This window comes from Fusarium mangiferae, assembly GCF_900044065.1.
Source record: "Fusarium mangiferae strain MRC7560 genome assembly, contig: FMAN_scaffold011, whole genome shotgun sequence".
NCBI classification, from domain to species: Eukaryota; Fungi; Ascomycota; class Sordariomycetes; order Hypocreales; family Nectriaceae; genus Fusarium; species Fusarium mangiferae.
The window spans coordinates 563,779-590,111 of NW_024573931.1; the positions used below are offsets into that span (position 1 = coordinate 563,779).

The 26,333-nt window shown below is 49.2% G+C and overlaps 13 protein-coding genes across 13 annotated transcripts; 6 read left to right on the top strand and 7 right to left on the bottom strand.

Annotated features, from left to right (window-relative positions):
- Positions 1–10: 10 nt before the first annotated feature.
- Positions 11–3,937, bottom strand: FMAN_10000 (uncharacterized protein; the record flags this gene model as incomplete). The annotated part of the gene is made up of 4 exons (XM_041820625.1): positions 11–1,393; positions 1,451–3,562; positions 3,606–3,653; positions 3,695–3,937. 4 exons carry the CDS (start codon positions 3,935–3,937, stop codon positions 11–13), a joined length of 3,786 nt encoding a protein of 1,261 aa, XP_041686486.1.
- A 714-nt stretch (positions 3,938–4,651) lies between these two features.
- FMAN_10001 (putative nuclear protein SNF4) lies at positions 4,652–6,373 on the bottom strand (the record flags this gene model as incomplete). Its single annotated transcript, XM_041820626.1, has 4 exons — positions 4,652–5,313; positions 5,370–5,507; positions 5,554–5,677; positions 5,774–6,373. 4 exons carry the CDS (start codon positions 6,371–6,373, stop codon positions 4,652–4,654), a joined length of 1,524 nt encoding a protein of 507 aa, XP_041686487.1.
- A 2,316-nt stretch (positions 6,374–8,689) lies between these two features.
- Positions 8,690–10,637, top strand: FMAN_10002 (putative VAC8 protein; the record flags this gene model as incomplete). The annotated part of the gene is made up of 6 exons (XM_041820627.1): positions 8,690–8,720; positions 8,766–8,851; positions 8,898–9,174; positions 9,219–9,464; positions 9,511–10,260; positions 10,306–10,637. The coding sequence occupies 6 exons, from the start codon at positions 8,690–8,692 to the stop codon at positions 10,635–10,637; spliced, it is 1,722 nt and encodes a 573-aa protein (XP_041686488.1).
- A 368-nt stretch (positions 10,638–11,005) lies between these two features.
- Positions 11,006–11,554, bottom strand: FMAN_10003 (uncharacterized protein; the record flags this gene model as incomplete). Its single annotated transcript, XM_041820628.1, has 2 exons — positions 11,006–11,182; positions 11,225–11,554. 2 exons carry the CDS (start codon positions 11,552–11,554, stop codon positions 11,006–11,008), a joined length of 507 nt encoding a protein of 168 aa, XP_041686489.1.
- A 238-nt stretch (positions 11,555–11,792) lies between these two features.
- On the top strand, positions 11,793–12,674 carry FMAN_10004 (uncharacterized protein; the record flags this gene model as incomplete). The annotated part of the gene is made up of 1 exon (XM_041820629.1): positions 11,793–12,674. One exon carries the CDS (start codon positions 11,793–11,795, stop codon positions 12,672–12,674), a length of 882 nt encoding a protein of 293 aa, XP_041686490.1.
- Positions 12,675–12,810: 136 nt separating this feature from the next.
- On the bottom strand, positions 12,811–13,360 carry FMAN_10005 (uncharacterized protein; the record flags this gene model as incomplete). Its single annotated transcript, XM_041820630.1, has 2 exons — positions 12,811–13,301; positions 13,345–13,360. The coding sequence occupies 2 exons, from the start codon at positions 13,358–13,360 to the stop codon at positions 12,811–12,813; spliced, it is 507 nt and encodes a 168-aa protein (XP_041686491.1).
- Positions 13,361–13,861: 501 nt separating this feature from the next.
- Positions 13,862–16,029, top strand: FMAN_10006 (uncharacterized protein; the record flags this gene model as incomplete). The annotated part of the gene is made up of 9 exons (XM_041820631.1): positions 13,862–13,924; positions 13,968–14,332; positions 14,374–14,792; positions 14,836–14,917; positions 14,961–15,237; positions 15,278–15,393; positions 15,439–15,618; positions 15,664–15,740; positions 15,785–16,029. 9 exons carry the CDS (start codon positions 13,862–13,864, stop codon positions 16,027–16,029), a joined length of 1,824 nt encoding a protein of 607 aa, XP_041686492.1.
- A 563-nt stretch (positions 16,030–16,592) lies between these two features.
- On the top strand, positions 16,593–17,792 carry FMAN_10007 (uncharacterized protein; the record flags this gene model as incomplete). Its single annotated transcript, XM_041820632.1, has 2 exons — positions 16,593–17,019; positions 17,062–17,792. 2 exons carry the CDS (start codon positions 16,593–16,595, stop codon positions 17,790–17,792), a joined length of 1,158 nt encoding a protein of 385 aa, XP_041686493.1.
- A 115-nt stretch (positions 17,793–17,907) lies between these two features.
- On the bottom strand, positions 17,908–19,470 carry FMAN_10008 (related to RTT109-regulator of Ty1 transposition; the record flags this gene model as incomplete). Its single annotated transcript, XM_041820633.1, has 1 exon — positions 17,908–19,470. One exon carries the CDS (start codon positions 19,468–19,470, stop codon positions 17,908–17,910), a length of 1,563 nt encoding a protein of 520 aa, XP_041686494.1.
- A 333-nt stretch (positions 19,471–19,803) lies between these two features.
- Positions 19,804–20,927, bottom strand: FMAN_10009 (uncharacterized protein; the record flags this gene model as incomplete). The annotated part of the gene is made up of 2 exons (XM_041820635.1): positions 19,804–20,826; positions 20,895–20,927. 2 exons carry the CDS (start codon positions 20,925–20,927, stop codon positions 19,804–19,806), a joined length of 1,056 nt encoding a protein of 351 aa, XP_041686495.1.
- Positions 20,928–21,292: 365 nt separating this feature from the next.
- Positions 21,293–22,153, top strand: FMAN_10010 (uncharacterized protein; the record flags this gene model as incomplete). The annotated part of the gene is made up of 1 exon (XM_041820636.1): positions 21,293–22,153. The coding sequence occupies one exon, from the start codon at positions 21,293–21,295 to the stop codon at positions 22,151–22,153; it is 861 nt and encodes a 286-aa protein (XP_041686496.1).
- A 289-nt stretch (positions 22,154–22,442) lies between these two features.
- On the top strand, positions 22,443–23,402 carry FMAN_10011 (uncharacterized protein; the record flags this gene model as incomplete). The annotated part of the gene is made up of 1 exon (XM_041820637.1): positions 22,443–23,402. One exon carries the CDS (start codon positions 22,443–22,445, stop codon positions 23,400–23,402), a length of 960 nt encoding a protein of 319 aa, XP_041686497.1.
- Positions 23,403–24,049: 647 nt separating this feature from the next.
- On the bottom strand, positions 24,050–25,660 carry FMAN_10012 (uncharacterized protein; the record flags this gene model as incomplete). Its single annotated transcript, XM_041820638.1, has 3 exons — positions 24,050–24,882; positions 24,950–25,361; positions 25,418–25,660. 3 exons carry the CDS (start codon positions 25,658–25,660, stop codon positions 24,050–24,052), a joined length of 1,488 nt encoding a protein of 495 aa, XP_041686498.1.
- Between the last annotated feature and the right edge of the window lie 673 nt (positions 25,661–26,333).

Here is a 26,333-nt window from a genome sequence, read left to right on the forward strand (position 1 = left end):
GTTCTAGAACTCAATTATTCGTCTCCCTTCGCCCCTGAGTCTCATCGAGCTGTAGCAACTCTTGTGCCGCCATCCAAACCTCGACTGTACTCGGGCTGATATCCCGCTTTGGTCTTTCTGGGCCTGGATTCTGGATTTCGTCGAGTCCAAATGGTTTATCTGGAGGACCATCGGTCAAGCCATGGAGACAACGGCGTATCCGGGCTTTGACGACGCCAGCATCTTCTGTTCTCCCTGAACTGTCACTCTCGTAACCCATGGTATTCTCCAAGAAGGTGTTTTCTTTTTGTCCATTTGTACCCCCATCCAAATACTGTGCTGTGAGGTCTGTGTCGGCATTTCTCGGGTCGACTCCTACAGCCTCTCGTATCCCTTTGAGTCGTGCTGTGAATCGTTCAAACACTTTGATTCTCCGTTCTGCGCTCTCTGCCCTTTCCCTCCACGTTTGTGCCTCCCTTTTGGCTTCTCGTAGTTGCTGACTCAATGTTCCAACATCTGCATCTCCTTGCACCTCAAGCTGCCTTCTCAAATGAACTGCTTCTTCTGTCTTGAGGTCTAGTTGTCGTTGGAGACTTCGAATCTGCGCATGAAGTGTAGTTGTACTGCCGGGACGTTGAAAAGGAGTTGAAATATTTTGAGGAACTGACGGATCCGTCCCGTACTGCGTATTCGATGCTGATGATGCTGGTCTAATAAGATTAAGGTGTTGAGCGATAGGAGGCTGTTCAGGATAAGGCATCATGGTTCCCAGACTTCGTGGATTCTCTAACGATGCCTCTTTACCCCTGGAGCCTGGGACTGGCTTCCTCTTAGGGACCGTCTGTCGCTGAGCTAACATTTCCGGCTGCTCATGGGAGCTTGACTTTTGTCCCTTGTCAGCTTGTTGAAGCTCAACTGCCCTCATTGCTGCCTCCTCCCTGATTGAGACTCGCAAGTTCTGGTCAAGAGCCTCATCTCTAACAGTGTTTATTGCTGACGGTCGAGAACGCCGGTCCTGGCTTGAAATTGAAACATTCCGTTTGTGTCCCAAGGTCGAAACGGATCTTGTAGACCGGATACTCTTTGTGGGTGATTCTTGTGAAAATTGTAATATGAGATCTTGAGTTTTGCTCGCACTCCTGGGTTTTGTTGGAGATGTCTCAGTTGAATGATCGGTTTCAAACTTGGCAGCCATGGCTCTGACACCTCCTGGATTGTCTGTTGGCGTCAAGTTTGGACGTGTCAATGCTGTTGACTTTCTTTTTGGAACAGAGAACCAGGGAGAGGATGCAGTGCGCTGCTTCTCAGTCTTTGGTGTCTCGGCAGGCAGAGACATAACTCGAGAGTATTGTCGTTCCGGGGTTTCAGTACCAATGCCCTTGGCTTGCTTTTGTGTCTCATCGTATTCAAGACTCTGTGATCCATTAGGCAGCCCCCCCTGTGCACCAGAAGAGACTTTCTATGTCCCAACCTGGCTTTTTGGGGAGGCTAGCCCCATGGAACTGCTGCCTCCTGCAATACTCGCTGGCACCTGCATTGGAGAATAAAATTGTCTTGGTGTTGTCGATGCAGAGTTGGCCTCCTGTAAAGTCTGTGTTCGTGTTTTGTCTCCGCGAATAGTGTAGTCGCTCTCCTCTTCTAGTCTGTCGATTGGGAAGTGCAAAACCTTGGGAGTGTTGGCAAAAGTCGACATCTCCGAGTTCTGATCAACGTTTGTAGAGGCTGAACTCTTGCGTTGGTCCATCGAATCCAACTCTCTGAGTTCCTCGAAATGCGCTTTTAGTGCAGCTTCAAGGGCCTCCTTCTCAGATGAAAATTCCAGGCTGGTTGAACCTGGCCTATCCATGGAGGTATCTGGTGATCTGGCAGGTCTTGTCCATTCGACAGCAAGCGACTGTCGACGTGGCTTTAGGGCTTTTGCCTTTGCAGGATATTTCTTCTTTATGGCACCCTTTCGTTCAATTGAGGGTGTCTCCGTTGCTGAGACTCTCGAAGTATCCTGGCTTGTCGGTTCATCGGGACTGGTTTGTTGAATAGGGGTTGTCTTGGTCCCTCTTTTTGAGGACGTCCGAGGTGGCACATCCTCTTGAGACAGATGGGAACCATCTCGGTTGATCAGTCCTCTGGTCCTTGCAGCCAGGTTAGGTGTTGGAGCGATGTGCGCACTCTCGCCTGGGGTATCCTTCGCCGCCGCATCCTTGCTGTCCTCCAAGTGAACTGCACCTGTCGGCATCTGCGAATTCTGCGGCGTTTGAACATAGTTACTGCCTTCCTCTGCTTGTGCTGGTCTTTGGCTCTTATCCTCGTCGTGAACACTCTCTTCCACAGTTGGGCTTAAGCAGCCAATGTTGGGCCTGGCTGCAAGTCTCTTTGAGGCTGAACTCCCACGACTGCGCGACCGCTGCTTAGATATGCCCAGGGTAGGTGTAGGGGGTTCTGGGCTGTCTTCTCGTGGAATCTGATCTCCCTCGCTTCCTCGCCATTCCCAATCCCAACCTTGTGGTTTCCTGATAACAAAACCATTCTCGTTGGGATCGTCTTGACTTGATCGTGGGTGCGGTCGATTCATGCCAAGCGATTTCATTTGTCGCACCACATCTCTCCAATTGACTATAAGCATTTCTGCGATGGTATTGGCGATGAGAATTTTGTCCATTGTTGGAGGTGCCCCAAGTTCGTTGCCGAGTGTCTTTCTTCCATTCCGATCTTGTCGTGATCTAGGAGATCTCAATGGAAGCACCAGCATCCCTGCCTTTGGGGCGGCTAGCTTCATAGAATATAGCCCAAGCAAGTCGCCTATGAGAAGAGGTCCAAAGACGATGCCGAGTGCATTGTAGCCCATGAGGTCTCCCGTGGGTAGTGATCGGCCTTCTTCATCTTCTCTGGGGGTGATTTCTGCCACTCTTCCAATTAGACTCAAAAGCCCAAAGACGGCGCATATGAGCTCCCTCCGAAATTGAGATTGAACAGTTGCGATAGCCAAGGCGATGAGTCTGGCCCGAACCTTGGTCTGTTTGGTGCGAGGGAACTCTGGGTCACCCTGTAGCTGCGAATGGATTGCGACCAGCGCATCAAAGAGTGCCAAAGAACCGAGTATCCCGCCGGGTATTACCGAAAGGAGGCGCTTGAAAGTCGACGCCACATCATGGACAGAAGCCTGCACATGCATCGGCAGGTTTGCGCATCGTACGGTGTTTGTGATGTCGATATTGTCGGTACAGCAGTAGTAATCGAACAGCGTGTTGACTACTCTGATTGACCCCGGTATACGGAAGATCCCCCGAGTAGTTACATGTTGAGCGATGTGATGCGCAGTAGCTCGAATGCAGGTGGGGAGTATCAAGGCAGAGGGTGTGTGTTCAGGTGGGAGGTAGAGCATGCTCTTGCCACATATTCTGACCATCGACTGCAGATCGAGTATCTTGGGGTCTCGACGATGTATCAAGTTGTGGGCGAGATCGGAGACACTGCGTTTATGGCGAGGTCCTTGTCGTGGTTGTGTATCTGCTGAAGGATGATTGGAAGAGGACCGTAGGATCCGATAAAGCCAGCCTTGCTTGCGAGGACTACCAAGTCCGTTTCCCTGGGCTGTCAGTGATTTCTCAGATACACCATCGACAACCTACAGTATGCCTAGAGTCAAAGTCGTCAATCACCAGTATTCGCACTCCATTCTAAGTCGTCAGCTTGGTCTCTACTTCTTCGAGGCCCTCACCTTTTTTGCCAGACGGTTGTATTCTTGAACAAAGGCGGCTCGATCGCCCAATTCGTCGGTATCGCTTAGGATGTTATGGTCGCCACTACTCGTCCACGTTCTGCTGGTATGTACAGGTCCTTGGTCTGTTATATGCCGTATCGTGGCCTGAAGAGACAAGCTACTCCTGGACGGTAATAGTCGATGAGGACCAGCCTCTGGCGCAGAATAGTGGCCCAGAGGTGGGTGATAATGCTGATCCATCGGCAAAAGCCTCTCGGTAAGTAGATGTGATTAATGCTGAGATCCTGACATTCGGCGGATAAGATATCGTATCAAAAGGCAGTCAAAAAGCAGATGGTGTTTGAACAAAATTCTCACGTGTCACAACAGATTCGTGGATGTCGAAACAGTGGAAACTTCATTGCGAAGTGACGGAAGGATCTGGCCGATCAATTCAAAGTGGAAGGAACGCAGACAAAGTGAATGGGGAAGTTTTCAGTGATGCCAGTGATTGCAAGTGGCAGGCAGAAGTGGCACAAGGACAAAGAAGCACAAAAGTGTTTGTGCACAGAAACTGGATATGAATAGCATCAAAAAAGTAACCAAAGTGGGAAATGGTTGATAAATACTGAAATGGGTAGATAGCACCAATGTCGTCAGAGTGCAGCATCAAGTTTGACCGTCATCCGCATGTCGCATCGAATGAGACCTGACCAATCCCACCCAGATATTCACAGCCACTCGGTTCCCGAAGCCGAAAAGCCTCTCTTGCTGTACTGTAACACTGGCACTACCAAGTCATCATCCTGAGACAGCTGTACTGTATCATGCAGGCCTGTCAACGGTCTATAGCGAAAGATTGTATGCACATGATAACCTTCCATCTTGCCCTTGCGCCTGTCTATGCCTGCCTCCGGCGCCTCTGAGAGCTCCCTTATTCGTAGCGGCATGCAATCATTATAACCTCATCAATACTCAAGCCCAGTTGCTTGTATCCTCCACTCCGTAGAGCAGCACATATTTGAGAATGTCGGACAGCGAAATGATACCCTTGAGCTTGTTATCATCGTCCACTACTATCAGACGATGAACCCTGCTCTTTCGGACCGTATCAAAAATGGAGTCCAGGCGATCGCCTTCACTGCAAGTGTAAATACCAGGGCTCTCGTCGGATCTCTTGCAGAGCGCTTCCCCAACAGAGCCATCCAAGTCATCGTAGGCACCGTTTTTGATGCAGGGAATGACATCAACCGCTTCAAAAACGTTTAGAACTCGTCCGTGAGAATCGATAATCGGGACACAGCTGATGTTATGTTTGACCATCAGGTGAACAACATCAAGCACGGAACTGCCCATCGAAGCAGTAGCGATGCCTGAATATGTACCAAGGCCAATGTCGCGAACCGTTTTCTTCAAGAGGACGGTGTTGTGTTCGTTGTTTACGGCGATAAACTTGAGGATGCGATACTGAGTGATGACTGAAACAACCATTTCCTTGTTGGTCTCGCTATCGACATCGACCAGGGGAATTCGTCTGGCGCGGGTCTTGAGCATGCGTCTGCAAGCTTCGTACAATGGCTTTGAAGGGTGAACCGATACAGTTTCGATGGGTATTGCGCCGATAGCTTTCTCGATGTCTGATATGGTCAGCGATGTCATGCTTGCGCGGAGAAGCGACAACCTCTTAGGCTACTCAATCGGAACTGATCGAGTTTGCTGAACTCGTCAGGGAACTGGCAATAGTATTGAATCACATTGATAAAGTCGGTGCTCGTGAGGATACCGGCGAATCGCGAGGTTTTAGAGTTCCATAGAGGTGCCGATACGATTGCTGTGGCAAGGTTAGCATTAGACTCTGGACGTATCGGGTGACGCACAGTTCTGCGTCAAGATGCTGATGGCTTTCTTGATGCGGAGATCGGTATCGAGGACGATGAGACGGAAGGATAGAGGTAAAACGTCGTAACTGGTGCGGACTTTGAGGAAATCGCGTATGGCATTCTGTCGAGATTAGCTTCTCGTCGGGCTTTGATGCGCGCGTGCCCCACGTCAAGTACGGGCAAACGGATGCGGCAGACAAAAGGCAGATAAACATACCAGACCCTGTAACTGATCTCTGTCCAGAGGACTTAGAGGCTTTGGTTCGGTGGGCGCCATTGGGCTTCGGAGTGAAGTCCTGCGTCGGAGGTAGGATGACGGAGCGACAAATTGAGGGACAAGACCATGACCGGCGGCTGTAGTGGAGGGGCCAGTGGAGGTAGATGCAGCCCGCCGGCGTGGAGTTATCAAAGCCGGTCCAGGTCCAGATCCAGAAACAGCTCCAACTCCTCCAAATGAGGCTTCGGCTGCTGACTCTTGTACTTGTCCCGGGGTGTCTGTGCCTGGAGCTGAAGTTGTGGTCGAAGCTTTTACAGTCGTACCAACGTCAGGTACTGGTCTGGGGGTATTTTCAACGCGGGGCAGCTCTCCGACAGCATCGTCAACTTCAACTGTTGGCGGTTCGGTTAGAGGTTGTGGTTGAGTTTCGCTTTGGGCTTCGATCCATGATTTGACGTTTTCTTTTGTTGGGTCTTCAATTTGAGCTTCCGTCACTTCAATTTGACTTTGAGTTCCTTGAGGTTCGCCTGGTGGATTGATATCTGCTGCTTTTGTTTCTGGATCCCCTCGGGCGGGTTCAAGTTCTGGGTTTCCCTCCATTCCAAGTATATCACTGTTGCACAATACGATTCGAATTGTTAGGCGGTATTTGATGGTTCGAGTCGAGGATCGAAAGTGAGGTTGTCAAGTCCTGATAAATACTGACGTATAGCGCATCACTGAGAAAATCACAGGCGTATGCTAATCGAAAAGAAAGACAGCATCAGCCTAGAGTGTAAAAAAATGTTCCGATGGCGTTGAGGATAATTCCATATCATTAAAGGCGCAAATTAATTTGCGAGGGTATGTGCTGGAGAGTAAAAGGAAAAAGGAGCAAGTATCAGTCACGGCAATCGGTCGGCCGTTTACTCACTCACCTTGGACTTGTAATAAATGATAAGAGAACCACCTCGAAACAGTCTGCCCAACAAAAGTCCAGCAATAATATTACTGTACAGCATACGCTACTCCATACTTCTTAACCTTATGGCCAACATTGGATCTTAACCGGACCCTGGACTACACAGCCCTCAGGGAACAAGAAAACATGAGACCTTGATATCGGGTGTCCAAATAAACTCAGCAAAATTATCCTAAGTCTTAGGCTAAGTTACCTAAGTCTTTTTGTCTTTAGAATCAAGGTCTCGAGTTTTCTTTCCTCCCCTAGACGGCGGAGACGGAGACGATAGAACGTCATGGCGGATCGACGATGAACTTCGGGTCTTGGCAAAGATTGACCGTTTTACAATTCCATCTCCGGTAATTAGGATTGGTCAGATTAATTCAATATAGCCTATCTGATTTGCTTGAGGTGCATTCTATCATGGTTTGAGTATTCCTCTGCTGTCAAAATCCCGCAAGTTGTGACTGAGATATTGAGATAGTGAGATGTTGACAGGTTGAGGGATTGGTGAGACAGTATGTAGGAGGATAAATTGCAAGTCAACACTCGATCTCAGAATCTTTATCCCCATTTGTTGATCAGTTGAGCTTGGAACAGATATCGATGTAGCCAGGATTAGCAACTCGTATGTCTCAGCATGGTCCATTCCAAGCTTTACCGTCGCTTCAAGCCCTCTGCACAGGCATCAAAGCAATAAGGGTCCAGGACAAGTCTGTCTGGTTCACAACAATCCCATTCATCACAGCCAGTCGTTCAAAACACCCAATAGTCTTTGATCCCTGTTCATACGTCAACCGCCATGACCTGCTTTGTGGTGGTGCAGGGTAGTTAGTCGCTGCAGATGTCTTGCAGCCAAAGTTTGTTCAGATTGATACCCAACAATGACACGATAAGCACATGGGCAGCACATTTTGTGTGACATGAGAATTACCATCTTTGGAAAGCAAAAGTCGCCAAAATCGAGTATCGATCAGGTCGCATAAAGTAGACCTCGGATTTGTATCTTGCGTCAAGAAGTAACTCTATCACATGCCACGCGACGGAAGGGCAGTACTGTACGCAGTATCGAAGGCAGCAACGTTCCGTCAATTCGATCAAATAAGCGCTGAATAGATGCTAGTTATGACAATGGATAGATATCCTACTCTTGATATGAAATAAATTTTCATCAAATGATCATTCAATAATCTCAAAATGAGGCGTTGAAATGTCTGGATAAAAGCAATAGGGTCCAAGCTTTTCCACAACACCGCTAGCATAATGAGGCGGTCCACTCCAGCCACTGTAACAGCTGTCTCTGCACCTAACGTGCACTAGACCACCTAAACAATAGCGCACGTCGTCCCTGGCGGACCCTACTTCGGCGGATGACCTCAAGTGAGGTCACCTCCTGCAGGGAACCTCAATACCCCTGTAGATACCTCTTCTGTGGTGTACACATAGTGTACGCCAATGTATCTGGAAGTAGCTTCCCCAATTCATCCGTTCTTGCCTTTAGCTCACGCTTTACTTACCTCAGGCAGCTTAGGTTTGAGCTCTGTAGAAGGTCCTACCCGAGCTGCGGCGCTCACCTTGCTTCTTCCTGGCGCGCGTCTTGATCCCCATTCTTTCCCTCGCCAACCAACTGTGAGGCTAGGATACACTCCCCCTCGGATTCATCTCTCGCCTGGGCAATCGCCAACTAATTTTCCCTTCTACACCGCGATCTTGACACTATCTCGTGCCAGTGATTGGCCTCTGTGGTAGTCAGTCATTTACCTTGCCCGATAGAGGATTGTTTTGTAGTCTTCACCCGACAACCGAGCCCGATAATAATAATTCGAATCTGGATCCCTGTTGTGACGTTGCCGACAAGTGGATGACCTTTCGTCAACAACCGAGCCTTGACCGATACTGCATCAAAATCGAGACCGACTTTCATTCACCGTCGTTCAACATACTTCTTTCATCAAGCCTTTGTGCTATTGTTTGCCATGGGTATCTGCAGCTCCTCGTGCTGCGGAGGTATGCATGCTATTATCCGTCGCCGTATGCATCTGACAGCAATAGGTCGAGCCCGCGATGGCTTGTATGAACCCGTCCTCGCCGATAGCGAACGAGAGGCTGTAGCCGATCTTCTCCAGTATCTCGAAAATGTACATGGTCTTCCATTTTGCTCGGAATGTTACTAATGCTTGACAGCGCGGCGAGACCGACTTCTTCTCTGGCGAACCTCTGCGTGCTCTGAGCACCTTGGTCTTTTCGGAAAACATTGATCTTCAACGAAGTGCTAGTTTGACTTTTGCTGAGATTACTGAACGAGGTACGGCAGAGCTCCGAGTTTCCGACTGGTCTAACAATGTAGATGTCCGAGAGGTTGACCGCGATACCCTTGAACCTATTCTATTCCTTCTCCAGAGCCCCGATATCGAAGTTCAGCGAGCTGCCAGTGCCGCACTCGGAAACCTGGCTGTTGACAGTATGTACATCGGAGCCAACACTCGCAGCCGCTGACTATTGTAGCCGAGAACAAGGTTCTCATTGTGCAACTTGGTGGCCTAACACCTTTAATCCGCCAGATGATGTCCCCCAATGTCGAAGTCCAGTGCAATGCTGTGGGATGTATCACGAACTTGGCTACACATGAGGAGAATAAAGCAAAGATTGCTCGCTCCGGAGCTCTGGGTCCTCTGACAAGATTGGCCAAGTCTCGGGATATGCGGGTTCAGCGGAATGCTACTGGCGCTCTGCTAAACATGACACATTCTGGTATGTTTTGTATGTGGCAATGATAATGACATGCTGACGAGAGTAGACGAGAACCGACAACAACTGGTAAATGCTGGAGCGATTCCCGTGCTTGTTCAGCTTCTTTCTTCTCCCGATGTCGACGTTCAATACTACTGCACCACAGCTCTCAGCAATATCGCTGTCGACGCAAGCAACCGACGAAAGCTGGCTCAAAGCGAACCCAAATTGGTCCAATCTCTTGTCAACCTCATGGACTCGACTTCACCCAAGGTTCAATGCCAAGCTGCCCTGGCTCTCCGCAACCTCGCTTCCGACGAAAAGTATCAGCTCGATATCGTTCGCGCCAATGGACTTCATCCTCTTCTCCGACTCCTGCAATCTTCTTATCTCCCGCTTATCCTTTCTGCCGTCGCCTGTATACGAAACATCTCTATTCATCCTCTGAACGAGTCACCAATTATCGAAACCAACTTCCTCAAGCCGCTCGTCGACCTACTTGGATCTACCGACAATGAAGAGATTCAGTGCCACGCCATCTCGACGCTTCGAAATCTCGCCGCCAGTTCCGATCGAAACAAGGCTCTTGTTCTGGATGCCGGTGCCGTGCAAAAGTGCAAGCAATTGGTTCTTGATGTGCCCATCACTGTTCAGTCCGAGATGACCGCTGCTATCGCCGTTCTGGCCTTGAGTGATGATCTCAAGTCTCATCTCTTGAATCTTGGAGTCTGCGGTGTTCTCATTCCTCTCACCCATTCGCCAAGCATTGAAGTCCAAGGCAACAGTGCTGCTGCCCTAGGCAACCTTTCTTCTAAAGGTGAGTCAACTTCACCGCCATTCAAACACAAGCTAACAAAAGCAGTTGGTGACTACTCAATCTTTGTACAAAACTGGACCGAGCCCCAAGGTGGAATTCACGGATACCTCTGCCGATTCCTACAGTCTGGTGATGCTACCTTCCAGCACATCGCCGTCTGGACCCTTCTCCAGCTCTTCGAGTCCGAGGACAAGACTCTTATTGGCCTCATTGGAAAGGCGGAAGACATCATCGAGCACATTCGAAGCATTGCAAATCGACAAATTGAAGCCGACAATGAATTCGAGGATGAGGATGAGGGTGAAGTTGTCAACCTAGCTCAACGTTGCCTGGAACTCCTGGGACAGAGCATGTCCAAGGCTCACATCGAGGGCTAACTATATTCGCGGACTATTCATCTCAAAAGCGGAAGCGTATGGGGTGTTGGGAGATATGGTGTTTGGCGTCATGTAACATTCTAAGAATGATGTTTGGTTTCAGGGGTGTCTCTTTATACGGATTGCATCGCCTGTCATGGGCTTTCAAGAATTGTTCTTATAACAATGGTGTTTGACGGTGTACGAGAGGGCTACGTGCTGCATTGAAGGACGGTATTCTTTCTCTTTGTTTGATGATTCATGTGGCAGATATCGCTAGATCACTTACTGGGCAGTTGATTTGGGGAGAGCAGATGTAATTAGACGAGAGGTGTAAGTTTCTATACCCAGATAAGAGATGATACATATTTACATTAGACTGCTCGTGATTAGTCTAGCTCTTCAACCTTTTGAAGTCCATTTTTCATCCATTGACGTTCGTTCCATGGTAATATTTTGGCTATTGTAGTACCAGAGATGAGAGCTAGCGGCAAGGGGCCAAAATGTCGTGAATCTCTTGATGCTGGGAGGTTGTCTCCTGAAATCCAGCAATGCCCTTCGGGGATCTGACAAGTTAGCATGGCCAGGGACGAGGAGGGAGTTGGTACCTGTATCATTAACTCTTCTCCTTGCTCTCCTGGGGTTCCCACAGAGACATAGTCCCCTGGCATGCCTATTACACGTTTCACTCCCCACTGGTTGTTGAAGATTGGGATGCGGTAGACGACCAAGTCACCAACAGAAACACCGCGACCATAGCGACGCGTGTGATCACATAGAATCCAGTCACCATCGACTGTGAATGTTGGAAGCATTGAAGGGCCTTGAGCTGGGCTGATGGTATAGCCGTACGTGATTCCAAGGTGCACGAGACAAGCGGCCTTGAGGAAGGATACTGTTGTCCGCACAGGACGGCGGGCGAAATGAAATGAAGCCATCGTGAGTGCCCTGACGGGCTGAGTTGAGTGTGTTACAGCAAATCCATCCAGACGGGAGCTTGGTGCTGAAAGGGCAAAGAGCACCTGATTGGATAAGTTGACAGCACCCCACAGTGACGTTTCTGCCAAAATCAACCGCCCACCATTAAGACGATGGATCAGTCAATGCATTCAAGCCATTGTTGACTGTCTACACTCTTTTACGGCGCGACAGACACTCCTTTAGGGCACCTCGAGAATGAACAGCTTTGCATGCCTTCAAAGCTCCCGTCGAGCCCTCTACAGGGTCTTCGTTCAGCATGAGGGTCTCCTCACACGACAGTTCCAACCTCCGCGAGCCCTGCCCATACAAAACCGCTTCTTCTCCGCGTCGCAATTGAAAGCGCGGAATAAGAAAGCGAAGAAACGCGAAGATGAAACCGAGGTAGATCCGTTCGCTGATGAGGGCCAGGACCGAGGTTTCGATCGACGATACACTACCCAGGAGGAGTTTGAAAAGTCTGGTCGCGATCGCCTGCCCCAAGATTTCGAGATCACGGACCCAAAGATCATGGTTCTCGATAATGGTGTATTCGATGGACCTCTTCTCACCAAAAATGTGATGAGCCGACTGCCCGAGACAGATTCACTTCGCATGGTGACACCCTACATCCCAGGTGATCTAAAGAAGGACAAGCCAACCCAGTATGCTATCTGCAAGATTGTCAACAAGAAGGAAGAATACGAGCGTCAGCGTGAATTAGCCCAACGCCGCCGTTTGTCCAAACAGACCACACCCAAGCTCAAGGAGGTCGAAATGAGCTGGGCCATCAGCGAGCATGACCTCGGGGTCAAGACACAGCAGCTGGTTGGGTTCCTCAGCAAGGGTATGAAGGTGGAGCTCATTCTCGGGTTCAAGAAGAGGGGACAGAAGAAACGAACATCTGAGGATACCACAGAGGAAGTATACGCCAAGGTGAACAAGTTGATCGAGCAACTAGGTTCGAGAGAGTCCAAGCCAAGAGATGGAGAGGTTGGGAAGACGATGAGGATTTACCTCGAGGGAATCACAAAACAGGCCCGTGAGACGCTACAGGTGAAAGAAGAATCACCAGAGGTCGACGCTCAAAAGGATGCGTAACTGTTTGATATAACATCATATTCTGGGTATCTGCCAGTCAAGTCTATAGCCGAATAAAGAAAGTCATCAGTCCGGTTGTCGTATCCCGGATATTGAGCCCATTTTAGACACCAAACTCCAAGTCCAGACCCAAGAACTAGAGGATCTCGTCACCATCCTCGTCCGCGGGTAGAGGTACCGCCGCGGGAGCGGTGACTTCTGTAGATGTCTCGTCTGCAACATCCATATCCTCGTCCATAGCGACCCCACGCCCCTTCACATCGGCATCACTCTCCGCGCTCTCCGCACCCTCAGCCTCCTCAGTAGCCCTGTTAATCTCATCCCAATTCTTACTTCTCTGCTGAATGTTCCTCCCCCGGCCCTTACTCTTCTCAACCTTGTTCTTGGTGCGCTCCACAACAGCAGCAGCCATCTCGAGGCCCTTCTCATGACGTTTTCTAGCCTTGGCAGACATCTTCTCTTTGCGACCGCGCTTGGCCTTCTTGGTGATACCGGCCGAGTGGTGCGCTGCTAGAACGGAGGGCCGCTGGGTAGCATCGCGGGGAGGCTTGACTTCTTTTAGTGACTTGTCGGTGTCGATGTCGATGTCTGTTGCGCGACGAGCGGCGCGGGAGTGGATTGAGGGTGCTGAACATGTCAGATTAGAGCGCAGGGGGGACAGAGGACGTACCCTTCTTTTTCGCCATTTTGTTGGTGTTTGAGTGTGATGTTGAATCTGCAACTTCGGCTTGGTGGGGGATGGAAATTTTGATACCCCACAAAGATAAGCTCACCGAGACTCACCGAGCTCACCGACCACATCAGGATCTAGGTAGAGAGACATCGGCAAAGTGTTGATGACAATGACATGTCAAACATGCTGCCTGTATAAATTGAGGGCCTCTTGAAGTAACTAAACTGCCTGAATGATGAGTATTTACGGGAAATTGTGATCAAGCCATAGAGTAAGTCGGCTGCCGGGTTGAGTACACGCTCTTGCACTTGTACCCTATGAATGTCTCAACTTCCCTCGTGCACCAGCATCATCTCATTCCATCAATCTTTCACCTACAGCCGAACCTACAAGTACTCAAGCTCAATTTACGCGTTCTAATCCTTCAAAAAGACCTGTGGCCGTGAATATGCAAGTGTCTGTCTAGCGTTCGTTACTTGCCAACGTCCCGCCGTCTCCAGCAGACGCATTAGCAATGCTTCCCTTCACGACCTGCTTCGTCGCAGGACTGCAATATCTGATACACCCTTTAAAGCTTGTATGTTGGCTATTGAAATCCATGCGCATCCTAACGCGTCTAGGGAACCATTCAAGAAACCATCAACCCTGATGCTCTGATTCCAATCACGCTCCTCTCAACTGAGGAAATCTTTGGCGATCTCGAAGGAATTCTACAGCTCTTCGATTCAATTGATGATGTGTTTGTTCCTGACTTTGGTTCCATTCTTGTCGAAAAGAGTGGCGACAACAGTAGCCAGGTCCATGTCGACACACGACAGATCTATCACATGGATCAGATCAAGGCTCTAGATGGCTTCTCTGAGTTACCATCTGGTCCCTACTTTCTCTACGGCCCAAACCTTTACCAAGCCTGGCGACTGTACGATGATGAATTTGGAGCTTTCACTTCTGGTGTGATACCCGATGATCTGAACCAACCTGACGAGTATGTCGTGTCTCCAGTGCAAGTCGTAGCTGACCATACAGATTCCAACCCCTGACCTCTTCGTCCGTTTATGGAGACTCAGTTGCAGTTCCTGTGCCATCAAGGCTTTACCATCCTCAACCTTCTGCCAAGAAACCCCTGTCTGGTGTCCGAGTTTCTATAAGCGACACGATATCGTTGAAAAGAACTTATACAAGCTTTTCCAGTCGGGCATGGAAATCTCTCTACAGAAATGCCTCGACTTCTACGGCTAAATATGCACAAAGTCTCATGGACCAAGGAGCCGTCATCGTTGGAAAGACAAAGACATCGCATCTTGGGACAGGTGCTGAATGGGTTGATCAACAAGCTCCTTGGAGTGCAAGAGGTGATGGATATCAAAGGATGAAGGGTGGTTCAGTTGGTGCTGGTGCTGCTTCGGTTGGGTACTCATGGATTGACTACAGCATTGGCGTTGACGGTAAGTCAGGCCATCGCGAGAAGCCAAGACTGACCGCAAATAGATGGTAGAGTCATGTCCGAGGGCGGCATATACTCCTTGAGTCAGCCTGAAAATCTATCAACCGACATAGCTACGGCATCAAAGTGAGAACTATGACCTACCGTTGAGCTACACTGACCACCCTAGGTTCGACAAAACTCGAATCTTTAGTCGAAGCCTCAACGGGCTCCTCGATTTCACCGCAGATCCGAAGACCGGGGCTTCTGAAGCTTCGCCAAGGATAATCGTACCCGACGACTTGTCATCACCCGAAAAGTCGCAGAAAACAGTCATAGCGACTTTCGTGTCAATTTTACAAGATCTGTTGGACACGAAAGCCGAGTACGTCAATGTCGGCAAGATTTGGGAAGAAAGTCCTCCATCTGAAGCTTCTCGAGAAGGAATGCAAGCATACATGAAAAAGGTTAGTCGACTTCATCAAAAAGACGTCACTGACAATTCAGGCACCTTTCCGTTCATGGTGTTATGATTACTACCGTTCCTTTGACACTTTCCGAGATGAATATAAGCAAAAGTTTGACAAAAAGCCGTTTATCGAGGCTACGCCGCAATTCTTCTGGTATGGCCGTCCATCGCGCAGTCATTAAACCAGCTGACCTCCCAGGAACGAATGCAAGTCGGTGACAGAGGAGGAAAACCGTCAAGACACAGAACGTCTTGGGGTATACCGGAAATGGTTCCTTGAGAACATTATGCACAATCCTACCCCCAATGCCAAGGGAGACGCAGTCGTGATCCTTCCATGTGGAAGTTCTCAAGTTGAACATCGGAATGATCCTGTGGCGTATGTACATTTCCCTGTATTGATACCTGGCTGACAGCATATTAGTCCACCAACCATTTACAAAGGCATCGACTCTGCAACACTGGCACCGGTATTGGGGGCTTCTGTATTATCGTTTCCATGTAAGTCGAGTGTATTGGCTTCAGGTAGCTACTAACACAACCAGTCACCCAAGTGCCCTACGAGTCTGACATTTCTGGAGAGACAGAGTATCAGCCAGTCTGCATCTCGGTTCTCGTCCATGGAAATGAAAAGTCGACCATTCAATTGATCAAAAAGGCTCTAGGGACAGGGCATATTCCCACCAAAGTCGACGTTGGACGGTTCACGTTTCCAGTCAAGAAGTCGGATCATGTCAGCAATCAGGTACAAGCTCCCTTGTCGGGTCAGAATATGTCGGACGAGCTGTAGGCCAGAGAAGTCCCCCCAAAGTCACGCCATGCTGCACTTCCACCACCACTCTGACCTGAATGCAAGGCTGTCGGTAAGAGATCTCCCCACATGAAAACATGCAATAAAATTCCCCACGATGTTCTGTGGATACGAGATTGGGGCCCCGGATGATATACCGGTATTTGTGTATCCCGGTACCGGCTTATGCAGGCTCCCGTTTGGACATGTACTGTACCTCCTATGAAGCAAATTGGATACATTCACCTTGACTCGATTCTTGTTAGTGATTTGGTGCAAACAACTCCACATCGAAACATAAACCGGGGCTCATCCGGCTCGGAACCGTCATTTGACAGGGGTTGTCGTCAAGCTCACGGGCCGGAGACTGGGGTATCACTGCCGTGGGGGCTGTCGAACCAGACAGGGCGAGTGGAGGTGAGCGTGCGGCTGAGTGTTATCGATCGCTCCACTTACTGAGACACATTGATCTGATCAGGCACACATATCTGACTACCTAACATTTTGGGCAATCTAGTGTGCTCTCTCTCATACTTTGTTTTATAAGACAGTCGACCATCAAAATGGCGGAACCAACCAATACGCCGGTGCCAGCTTCTACACCGCGAGCTACATCTCCTGCTCCTCAACTCCCCTTCATTTCCCAAGGATCTCTTTCAATACGGTCATCCATGACATCCTCAAAACCGCGGGTCCTTCATATTGGAGACCCTATCAAATACAATCCTGACACATATCTGCGCTTCAGCATTCAGTGTGAGGTCATCAGACCGCCAATTGAAGAGCGGCAGCGACCAGAGTTCATCAAGGCCCTCAAGGAAAAGAGATGGGGCGATTTTGATGCCATATTTCGTCCATTTTGGGGAACCGGAGGCGAAATGGGGAAATGGGACCAAGAGCTGATCAATCTTCTGCCACAGAGTGTCAAGGTATTTGCGAGTGCGGGTGCTGGCTTTGACTGGGCTGATACGAAGCTACTGGGAGAACGAGGTGAGTTGACACACTGCCTGCAGGCATTTGCTAACTGACAAGGAATCATCTACTGCAATTCTGGTCTCGCAGCTGCTGAAGCTGTAGCTGACTTTGCCATCGTTGGCATCATTTCAACATTCCGCGTCCTCCCTTGGTGTATCTCATCCGCCATGTCCGGCAATGAGGAGGCCTTCAAGGAGAACCATCGCGATGCTACAATGCAGTCGTACAATCTTCGCGATCAGGCTCTAGGAATCATTGGGTTTGGCAACATTGGCCAGCAGATTGCTGCTCGTGCCCGACATGGCTTTGGCATGGACATTCACTACTATGATGTGCTTCCCAAGCCTGCTGCTGTCGTTGCTCCTGTACGAGCTACTCACCACGAGACGCTCGAGAGTCTACTTGGTCGATGTGACTGTGTTGTTCTCTGCACACCAGCTGGAGAAGGCACTCTGATCGACTCAAAGACTCTGCCGTCCTTCAAACGTGGATCGCGGTTTGTCAACATTGCACGGGGAAGTCTTGTTGACGAAGATGCACTGGTCGCAGCCCTTCAAGATGGTACACTGTCAAGCGCGGCTCTCGATGTCCACGCAAACGAGCCAAATATACACCCTGAACTGTTGGAGCTTGCCAAACAGGGCCGTGTGTTGGTGACGTGCCATAATGCGGGCGGAACAGTCGACACCCACAAAGGTTTTGAAGAGCTGAGCATGAGAAACATCATGGCTGTTCTCAGTGGTGGAGAGGCCATTACCCCTGTGAACCTAGAGTTTCTCAAGAAGTAGCAGATACAGGTGCAATAGAGGATAGAAGTAGCATAGAATCATGATAACGAATGCGTTGACCAATACATATACCAACTCCGGCTTGACAATACCCAACGCTAATTTACAGATACACTTACTCCTTGGGCTTCTTCCTAATCAGACCAGTGGAAAGTACATTTACAACCTTGGACTCTTCTTTTGGCTTCTTCTTGACGAGGCCATCTGCAAGGACATTAACCTTGTTTTGAGACTCATCAACAGTCGAGTCAGTTCGTTTTCTCTTGACGAGACCCGTGAGATTGTTCACGCCGTTCTCGCGGCCGTGTGCCGTTTGAGTTGGCGTCTCACGTGCACCAGATACAACAACGCCCCAGTGCCCACCGCCTCCGCCTTCACTCAGCCAGCGGCGTGTACTACCAACCGCTTTGTTGAGGGTGGCAAAGTCGAGGTGTAGCAGTAAATCCACAATACGCTTGTAGGTTGCCTCATCGACAATCTTCTCACCGCGTCCTTCGGGGGTCCATGCATAATATGCCGTGGTTGCGGGACGATCAAGCAGATAATTGTGTTTGGCCCGTTTGATCTGGGGCTTTCGAGGGATGATAGGACCCGTTAGCTTCTTCTTCTTCTGCTTCTTCTTCTTCTTTGTCTTGGTGTCTGACTGATTCTTGCTAGGAAAGAGTTTTCGGGGTGTTGTGGTTGGTGTTATCTGAGTGATCCGCTGTGCCTTTGGTGTGGAGGGTGGATTTGTCGATGGAAAAGACTCGTTTGCTGTTGGCTCTGGTTCCTTGTCGTCAAATACCAACCAGATAAATCCCGTCATTCGACCACTGGAGCATTCTTGACGAAAAGCCATCATCTCCCAAAACATGTCGAGCGTCTTGACACTCTTCCAGCTACCCTGCGTCTTCATTGCCTGCGAACTCGCAGCCTCCTCATCAAGCTCATCTCGGAATCGGGATTTGGGATCGTCAGGGAAGTGTGGGATCAGGCATCGCGGGGGCACCCAGTCAAATTCCCGGTAATAATGTGATATTCGTTCAAGCGGGTGCGTAAACTCCCAAGCAGCGTCTGTTCTTCGAGGCGTCATTGCTCGAATCTCGTTTGGTTCCAAACCCGGCACGACGATGTATCCCTTTGAACTCTTCCATGGTGCTTCTACCGACTTTGGTGCCGGCCCGAGAAGGGGATCGAGCACGCGACACCACCATTTGATAAGACCGCGGTCATCGAGGACATGTTTCCCCTTATTGTCGACACTTCCAGGAAATAGGTACTGATCTTGCGCGCGGGCAAATAAATTGACGATGAATTGTATATCCTTTCGTTTTCTCTTCTCAACGAGGAAGCCAACAAACGTGGCGCATATCTCGCGAATAGGACTCGGTGTTCCCTTGGGAAGATTGAGAAGCGTCAGATAGCCCGTCGAATCAGCCTTTGCCACGAACAAAGTAGTCGATCGAGCAGTCGTATAGATAAAGACCTCGAGACCCAGCACTAAAACCTGCTTGCCGTCTGCATCGATTGAAACGGCGAGGAAATGGTTTTCGCAGTACGTCCGCTCTGGTCGTTCGTTTGGCGGTGGGGAGTAGAGAGGGTCGGTCTTAGTAGGGGGTGTTGAAATATGAAGGATCGTAAAGTCGTGGCCTTTTGGGAGTACAGAGGCCAGACGTGATTTTAGGCCGTTGTCTGTCATGATGGTTGCTGATGGAAGTTGAAGCTGGGATTGATTGTTTGGTATAAGTTGGGGTGGTCGCTAGGGCAGCGGTGGGGCGTTGATCTACAGGGGGTTGAACAGGGGTCCAGTGGGGTCTGTGATACCTGCCAGGTCCCGACTGTTGTCCATGGATCTGGGATTATTCAGCCTAGGGACCTCCATCCTAAACGACAAGACTTAGGATACCTTATATCAAGGTCTGATGCTCTCCTGTCCCCTGAGATCAGCTTAGACCTGTCTTACAAGGACTTTCAAGGACTTTAAAGTGATTGTCGTAACTACAGAAACTATCACAATTCGTTCATCAATCGCTTAAACGCTCGCACTCAAATCTTGCACCAACTCTGAAGGCTTCGGATGGTCACTCCTCCAACTGCCAACAGCCATAGCAACATATAAAAGATTCCATCTCGGACCATCAGGAAAACAGACAAATTCAGCAATCATCATCTCGACCAAAGGCTTATACTTGATCAGAACCTCCTCCGACCCTCTCCCCTCCACGAGAGCCTGCAACTCGTCAATCTCAGCTGGTTCCAGATACTTGCGCAGATGGTTCTCAACTTCCCCTGGAGTCTTCCACCATTCGGGCCCCTGTCCTTTCTCGACTAGTTCCTGTTCCATTTTCCGTCGTAGATCAGGCAGCACTGACTTCCATACCATTTCGGTTCCTGCGCGTGGAAGATCGATGAAGCCTTTGTGCTTGTACTCTAGTCGAGCCAGAGCGAGTGAAAGCAGGAATCTTCGGTCGTTCAGGTGCTTTGAGTGGTTGAACAATCGGTCCATGGGGTTTTGGGCTGGGGGTCCAGGTTTACCAATCATGTTGAGCTTGTATGTCTCCCATAGCGACACCGTATTTCTTGTGCAGGCCCAGTACAGCGTTCCTGCAAATGTGTAGAGCCCGTCGCCGAGATATTTGCCTGCATCTGATGGCGCTTCAAATATACGTGCCAATCTGTCCGTGTTAGTCCAGAGTTGCTGCTCTAGACTTAGACGAGGAGGCGCGGTGTTTTGTCCAAGCGATTGGGCATGAATCATGATATCCGACGACAACAGCCCTGAAAGATATGATAACCTCTCAGCTGAAATTGGATCAGTATCTATTGCACCAGAAGTTGTCAAGGCTCGGCTTTCGCTCTCTTCTCCAAGAGTTTCTCTCGCTTCAGCTAACGCCGCCTCGAGTTCCTGGTCCTTTCCGCCACGCTTCAGCGCGACCTTCTCAACTCTTCTCAGAGCATTTCTCAACCTTTGATTCTCATCTTTGAGGGTGTTGAACTTTGAGGCATGTCTTTTGCGATACTCGCGCTGTGCAACTCTGCTGCGCTCCCGCTTTGGCTGTCCATGCATGTTAGGTGGTGTTTTGTAACAAAAGTTTCTGCTTGGTAATTGTGAGATCCACATACATCAGAATTATCTCCATTGCCCGGAGGTGACATTTCAACAGCATGGGGAGTGTGATGACGATGTTGGAGGAATAACGTTGCTGACTTACCAAGGGAGGATTGATAACGTTATGAGGCGTTATGGTGGCTGGTGGGGTAGTCATGTAGCAAGGGTGAGGCGTCAGCGCATGAATAATGAGTAACGCAACTCAACGTTGAACTCACGATGCTCAGCGAAGGATTCACAAGGATGAGAATAGTTAAGATATGTATATAGAGAAGAATAAAGTAGGATATGAGCAATACAATCGCTGTCATTCAAACTCAGTTCATTCACTACTCATTCACTGTTCATTCACTGTTCATTCACTGTTCATTCACCACTCACTCACAAATCTCACCCCCAAATAGTGTCACAAATGGCATCTCCAGTCAAGACCCTCCACAAGACTTCATACCCGTCCATCTCTTCTCTTCGTCCTGAACTCTCCACCAAAGGAAAGAATGCTGTAATCACAGGCGGTGGCTCTGGTATCGGGGCCAGCATTGCCAGGTCATTTGCCAAATCAGGCATCACCAACCTGGCTCTTCTTGGCCGAACAGAAAAGACACTCCTCGAAAACAAAGCCTACATCGAGGGAAAATACCCTGAAACTAGAGTCTGGATTTATACAGTCAACATTGTTGACGCTGACTCTACCCGGTCTGTCCTCGAAGCTTACACCGCTGCAATCAGTGGAAAGATTGATATTCTCATCGCAAACGCTGGGTACATGCCCAAGACCGAGCATGTGACCGTGGCAGATCCTGTCGATTGGTGGCTCACCTTTGAGATCAACATCAAAGGAAACTTTAACCTCTTGCGTGCCTTCGACCCCCTCGCCACCCCCGGAGCCACAGTCATCCACGTATCCACAAGCGCAATGTACACAGAGTTCATGCCCGGGTTCTCAGCCTATCGCGGTTCAAAGCTTGGAGCTTATAAAGTGTTTGAATGGTACGCCAATGAGAACCGTGACAAGGTCGTTATACAGTTTCACCCCGGGCTCATCATGGACACGGCCATCACTCGACCTCTTGTGGATGTCGTCAAGGAATATGGACTTGTTCCGGAGGATGTGTCACTTCCGAGCGACTTTACTGTTTGGGCTGCGAGTGATGAGGCCAAGTTTCTGAGTGGGAGGTTTGTGGAGTGTACGTGGGATGTCGAGGAGCTCAAGGCGGCGAAGGATAAGATTGAGGAGTCATGGGAAAAGTTTACTGTTAGGTTGGTGGACTAAACCCTCCGATATGTCAACCTTTGCTTTAGTGTCACGAGAGCGCAACGGGATCCAATCGACTGCAAGGTTCTATTTTGAATTTAGCTCTCATGAAAATAAGCTCAAGGCACCGGGTCGCCAGATGTGGTAGAGAAGTTCAGGTAGGGACGTATTTCTATCGCTGCTTTTCCGTCCTTTTCACTCATCAATTCAAACAATCTTCATCTACCAGTGACCAAGAGCTCTCGAAATCAACAGAATAACGAAAAATACTATTTCGAATCTATATTGTCTACTCTGTCAAAGAACCATGGCTCCTGTACAAGACGACGCCACAGGCCACTCAACGACCATGCAAACACACCCTCTATTGATCACCATGGACAAGAGTTCTTATGTCAGAAGGTCTCCGCAAGATGACCCCAAGGATCTATATGGATTGTTTCGCGAACTCTCATTGGAGAGAACTATTGATCCAGGCAAGATGCAACGACACATCTTGGACAGCATCTATCGCCTTGTCCACGGCTCCAACAACATCGAAGGCGTCAGTTTCAGCTTCAACACTACAGTCGAGCTTTGCCGCACCATTTTTGAAGGCCCCATCAGTGATCCATTTGACCTCCTAGTTCTCGACGTGGAAATCTATCGAGAGTTGGGCCAGCATCTCAAGGCAGCTCAATATCTCATTTGCCAAACCACCAAGAGCGATCTGTCCGAGGATATCATCAAGGAAGCGCATCGCATCTTGACAAATGAGTTCAATCAGACTAAAGGTACATATGATACCGAGTACAGCGGCAAATACCGCACATCTCCTCTACAAGCAACATCCCATCCCTACATGGACCCCAACAGTATTCACGCTGCGATGGACAAGATGATGGCCAGCTACCGAGATGATATCCGGGCTGCTGGAATAAAAGGAGAAGTTGATCCTGTGGCGCTTGCAGCAAAATACAGTCACATTTTCTTCAGTATTCACCCATTTCATACCGCCAACGGCCAGATGAGTCGTCTTATACTCAACGCCATACTCTTCAAGTGGGCGGGATGTCTCGCTCCTTTTGGTCAAGATGAGGAGGAGTGTGCAGAGTATCTTTCCATTGTTGTTGAAGCGATGGATCTGGAAACCTGTGATGCTGAGAGTTGTCGTGGAGTGACCGATGGCTGTAGAACGAAGCTTTATAAAAAGCTGGCTTCCTATATCTTGAAGCATGCGGCGGCGGGTATGTTGCCGGTTTGCGAGCCTCTGCAATTGGATGGGTGATGCCACCTATTGTCAGTCCTTTTTGTGTATGGGATACCTTTTATAAATTCGAGAAGATTTAGGACAGTTTAGATGGAATGGTTTCCAGGAAAGGGGTCATGGATGTGACTTGGCATGAGCATCAACAAACACATCCCTCCAGTCTCGACCCTCACCATTTACATTTCCGGACCCCTTCAGTTCCAGACACTATCAGAGCTCGCAGACTCATATGTAAGACGCCATCACGCCTTGCTTTCGAACCAATCCACCACTCTGCCTCTGACACTGCCAACACCTGCCTACCACCACGCCAACACTCCAACCATACTTACCACCCCCCCACCATAGCTTTATGTGTCAGAGACGCTGAACCCCTATGACCAGAAGTGGCGGAAGCTCGCTTTGGCCTAACGGTTTAACAAAGCGTGTACGACCGATCTCTCGCCGCTTTCCGGGACAGTTCGTGGGATCGAATCCGGTCTCCATACTGCCTGGAAAGCTTGAGTTGCAGGATGGGAACACCAGCAAGATAGAAAAAGGAAAAGACAAATAAAGATGGAGTGGGATAAGTGGTGACCGGGGCCTGCAACTCCGAGATTGATATTTTTGCATTGCATGCTAATGTCTGACGGTAAAGATTAATGCCAGTAGTGGTTTCTATATGCCTATTGTTGACGCTTCCCTTTATTTCTTTTTCTGTTCTTGTTTCTGTTTCTGTTGTTCTTTTTCTTTTTTCCTTGTTCCTTTTTTCCTTGTTCTTTTTTTCCTCTTTCCTCTCCCTCCTCCTCCCCTCTCTGTCTCTCTTCCTCTTCTTCTTCTTTTTCTTCTTCTTCTTTCTGTTCTTTTTTCTCTATATCTACCTTCTCATCTGTCTGCTTACTATTATCTACCTCTTCATCCTCTTGGTCCTCCTCATACTCTTTGTCCTTATGTGTCTCCTTATTTTCCTGTTCCTTACCCCCTTTTGTCATCTCTGATAATCTAGGTCTCTCTGGATCCTGAAGCCAGGCAGCACAAACTTCCATGGGACTCTCAGCCGTCTTGACATGGTAATCATATCCATGCATATGCCCACGGCACAGGAGCATAGGCTGAGCGACAAAATCGACGGGTTCTCCCTCCCTGTCGCTGCCTTCAATTTCGTCCATAGCTTGTCCCTCAATACCTTCAAGCTCGGGCTCGTAGAGAAAACCACAAGGTTGATGAGTCGTGGGGTGATGAAAGACGATGGAAAAGAAGGTCAGGTTGGCGTCAAAGTAAAACTCTGTAGTGACCACTGCATCTTCAAGAAGTTCTAGCATAATTGGGTGTGTGCCATCACGCTTCTCTGGGAAGTATTGGCCGAGTGCTTTGGAAAGTATTGGGACAACGCAGGCTGGGTCAATCCTTCGATGCTTCTTTGGTGAGTCTTCAAGTGCCATATAGAACTCCATCGTGGTATGTCTCCAGTGCGGAAACTTGTAGGACGCAATCTTGTTATCATATGGGAAGTTATGTTCTATTGGTCACGTTAGTGCTGTGTCACTCCAGGAGCTGGGGGATCTCATTCATCTCATACTTCGTACCTTGTAAGTAGCGCTCCAGGGCTGCCTGAGTCTCCCAGTATGGAGAGGTCCAGATGATATCCTTGCTCTTCTTGGAAAAGAAGTTCTCATCTATGATCTCCCAGATCCATCGCTGAAATACAAGCCGGGGCATACCGTATACATCAAAAAGCTCTTCAACGTTAGGGGCAAAGCTAATGAACTTTTGCTGGACAGACTCGTCGAGGCTGTCCCAGGTGATGCCCCGAAGGTCCATTTCGAGTACAAGAGACACAATACTGCCGGAGAGTCTTTTCCAGTGGCGTACTGCATTGGAGGCGTAGCCATCAAGAGCCAACATCCGATGAAGATATTCTTTGCTCTCGGTAAATTTTCTCACACTTTCCCCAAGTTCTTCTTCTTGCTTCTCAAACCACTGTTCTCCCTCCTCGGCCTTGATATATTTAGTCTTGATACTGACAGGCAACATCGATGTGGACGAGGACATACCCGACGAACAGCTGGATCAATCACTCGAGTCTCTTCCTTTTGGGTAATGTCTTTTGGAGCATCGCTGTCTGGGTGTTCTTCAGGAGCATGTCCTTCTAGAATTCCGCTTTGGCTCCCAGAAGTCTTTCTTCTGTTATCAGTATGGTCTTTGTTTAGGGCTTCGGGGCTTTCGGTGATTCCGCGGGGTGCTTCGTCGGGTTGGTGGAGAGCCTGGATTCGTTTGGATCTCCGTGGAGCGGCCATTTTGAGAGGGATAGATAGCCCGGCACCTTATGGTGAGATATGATGGAACATTCAGTTGTCATGGAATGGCAGTCTCTGGAATTATATACTCATACTTGTCACAATTCTCTGCGCAGCCGAGTACGAATCCGAGTCCAGAGCCCCCCCTCCCCAGCTGCCAGTAGGACAAAGAAACAAGCCAAAGGCCGATGAACAAAGAAGCAGTTTTCCGTGTGTTACAGGCGGCTGAGACAGACATTTTAGTGAGTGGCTGAGCAAACAATGTATCTTATTGACTGTATTGGTTGGATTGCATCGGGAGGGGGTCCAGGGAATAGATCAGACTGGCTTAAACAAGGAGCCCACAGACCATCCACCGAGCCTGACATTGCTATGGCATCCTTCTCCCTAGAATTGCTGAGAGGCAAACTAGAGGTAAAATAATTGGCTTCATAATCAATCGTGTCGAAAGGACAAAGCCACATGTCGATGGGTGCTTGGTTTGATGGGTTGGTTGATGTGTTGATCTCTTCAGTAGTCCAAGCTGTATTGGTACTAGCTATCTTGCACAAACAACTCAGGGCTCTCTTGTTTCCCTGTTAGTTTCGTCCCGTGCCATCTACACTTCTGACTTTCAATTGTCTATGACCTGTTGTGGAGAGACATCTGCAGTATGCCACTGACTCAAAGCATC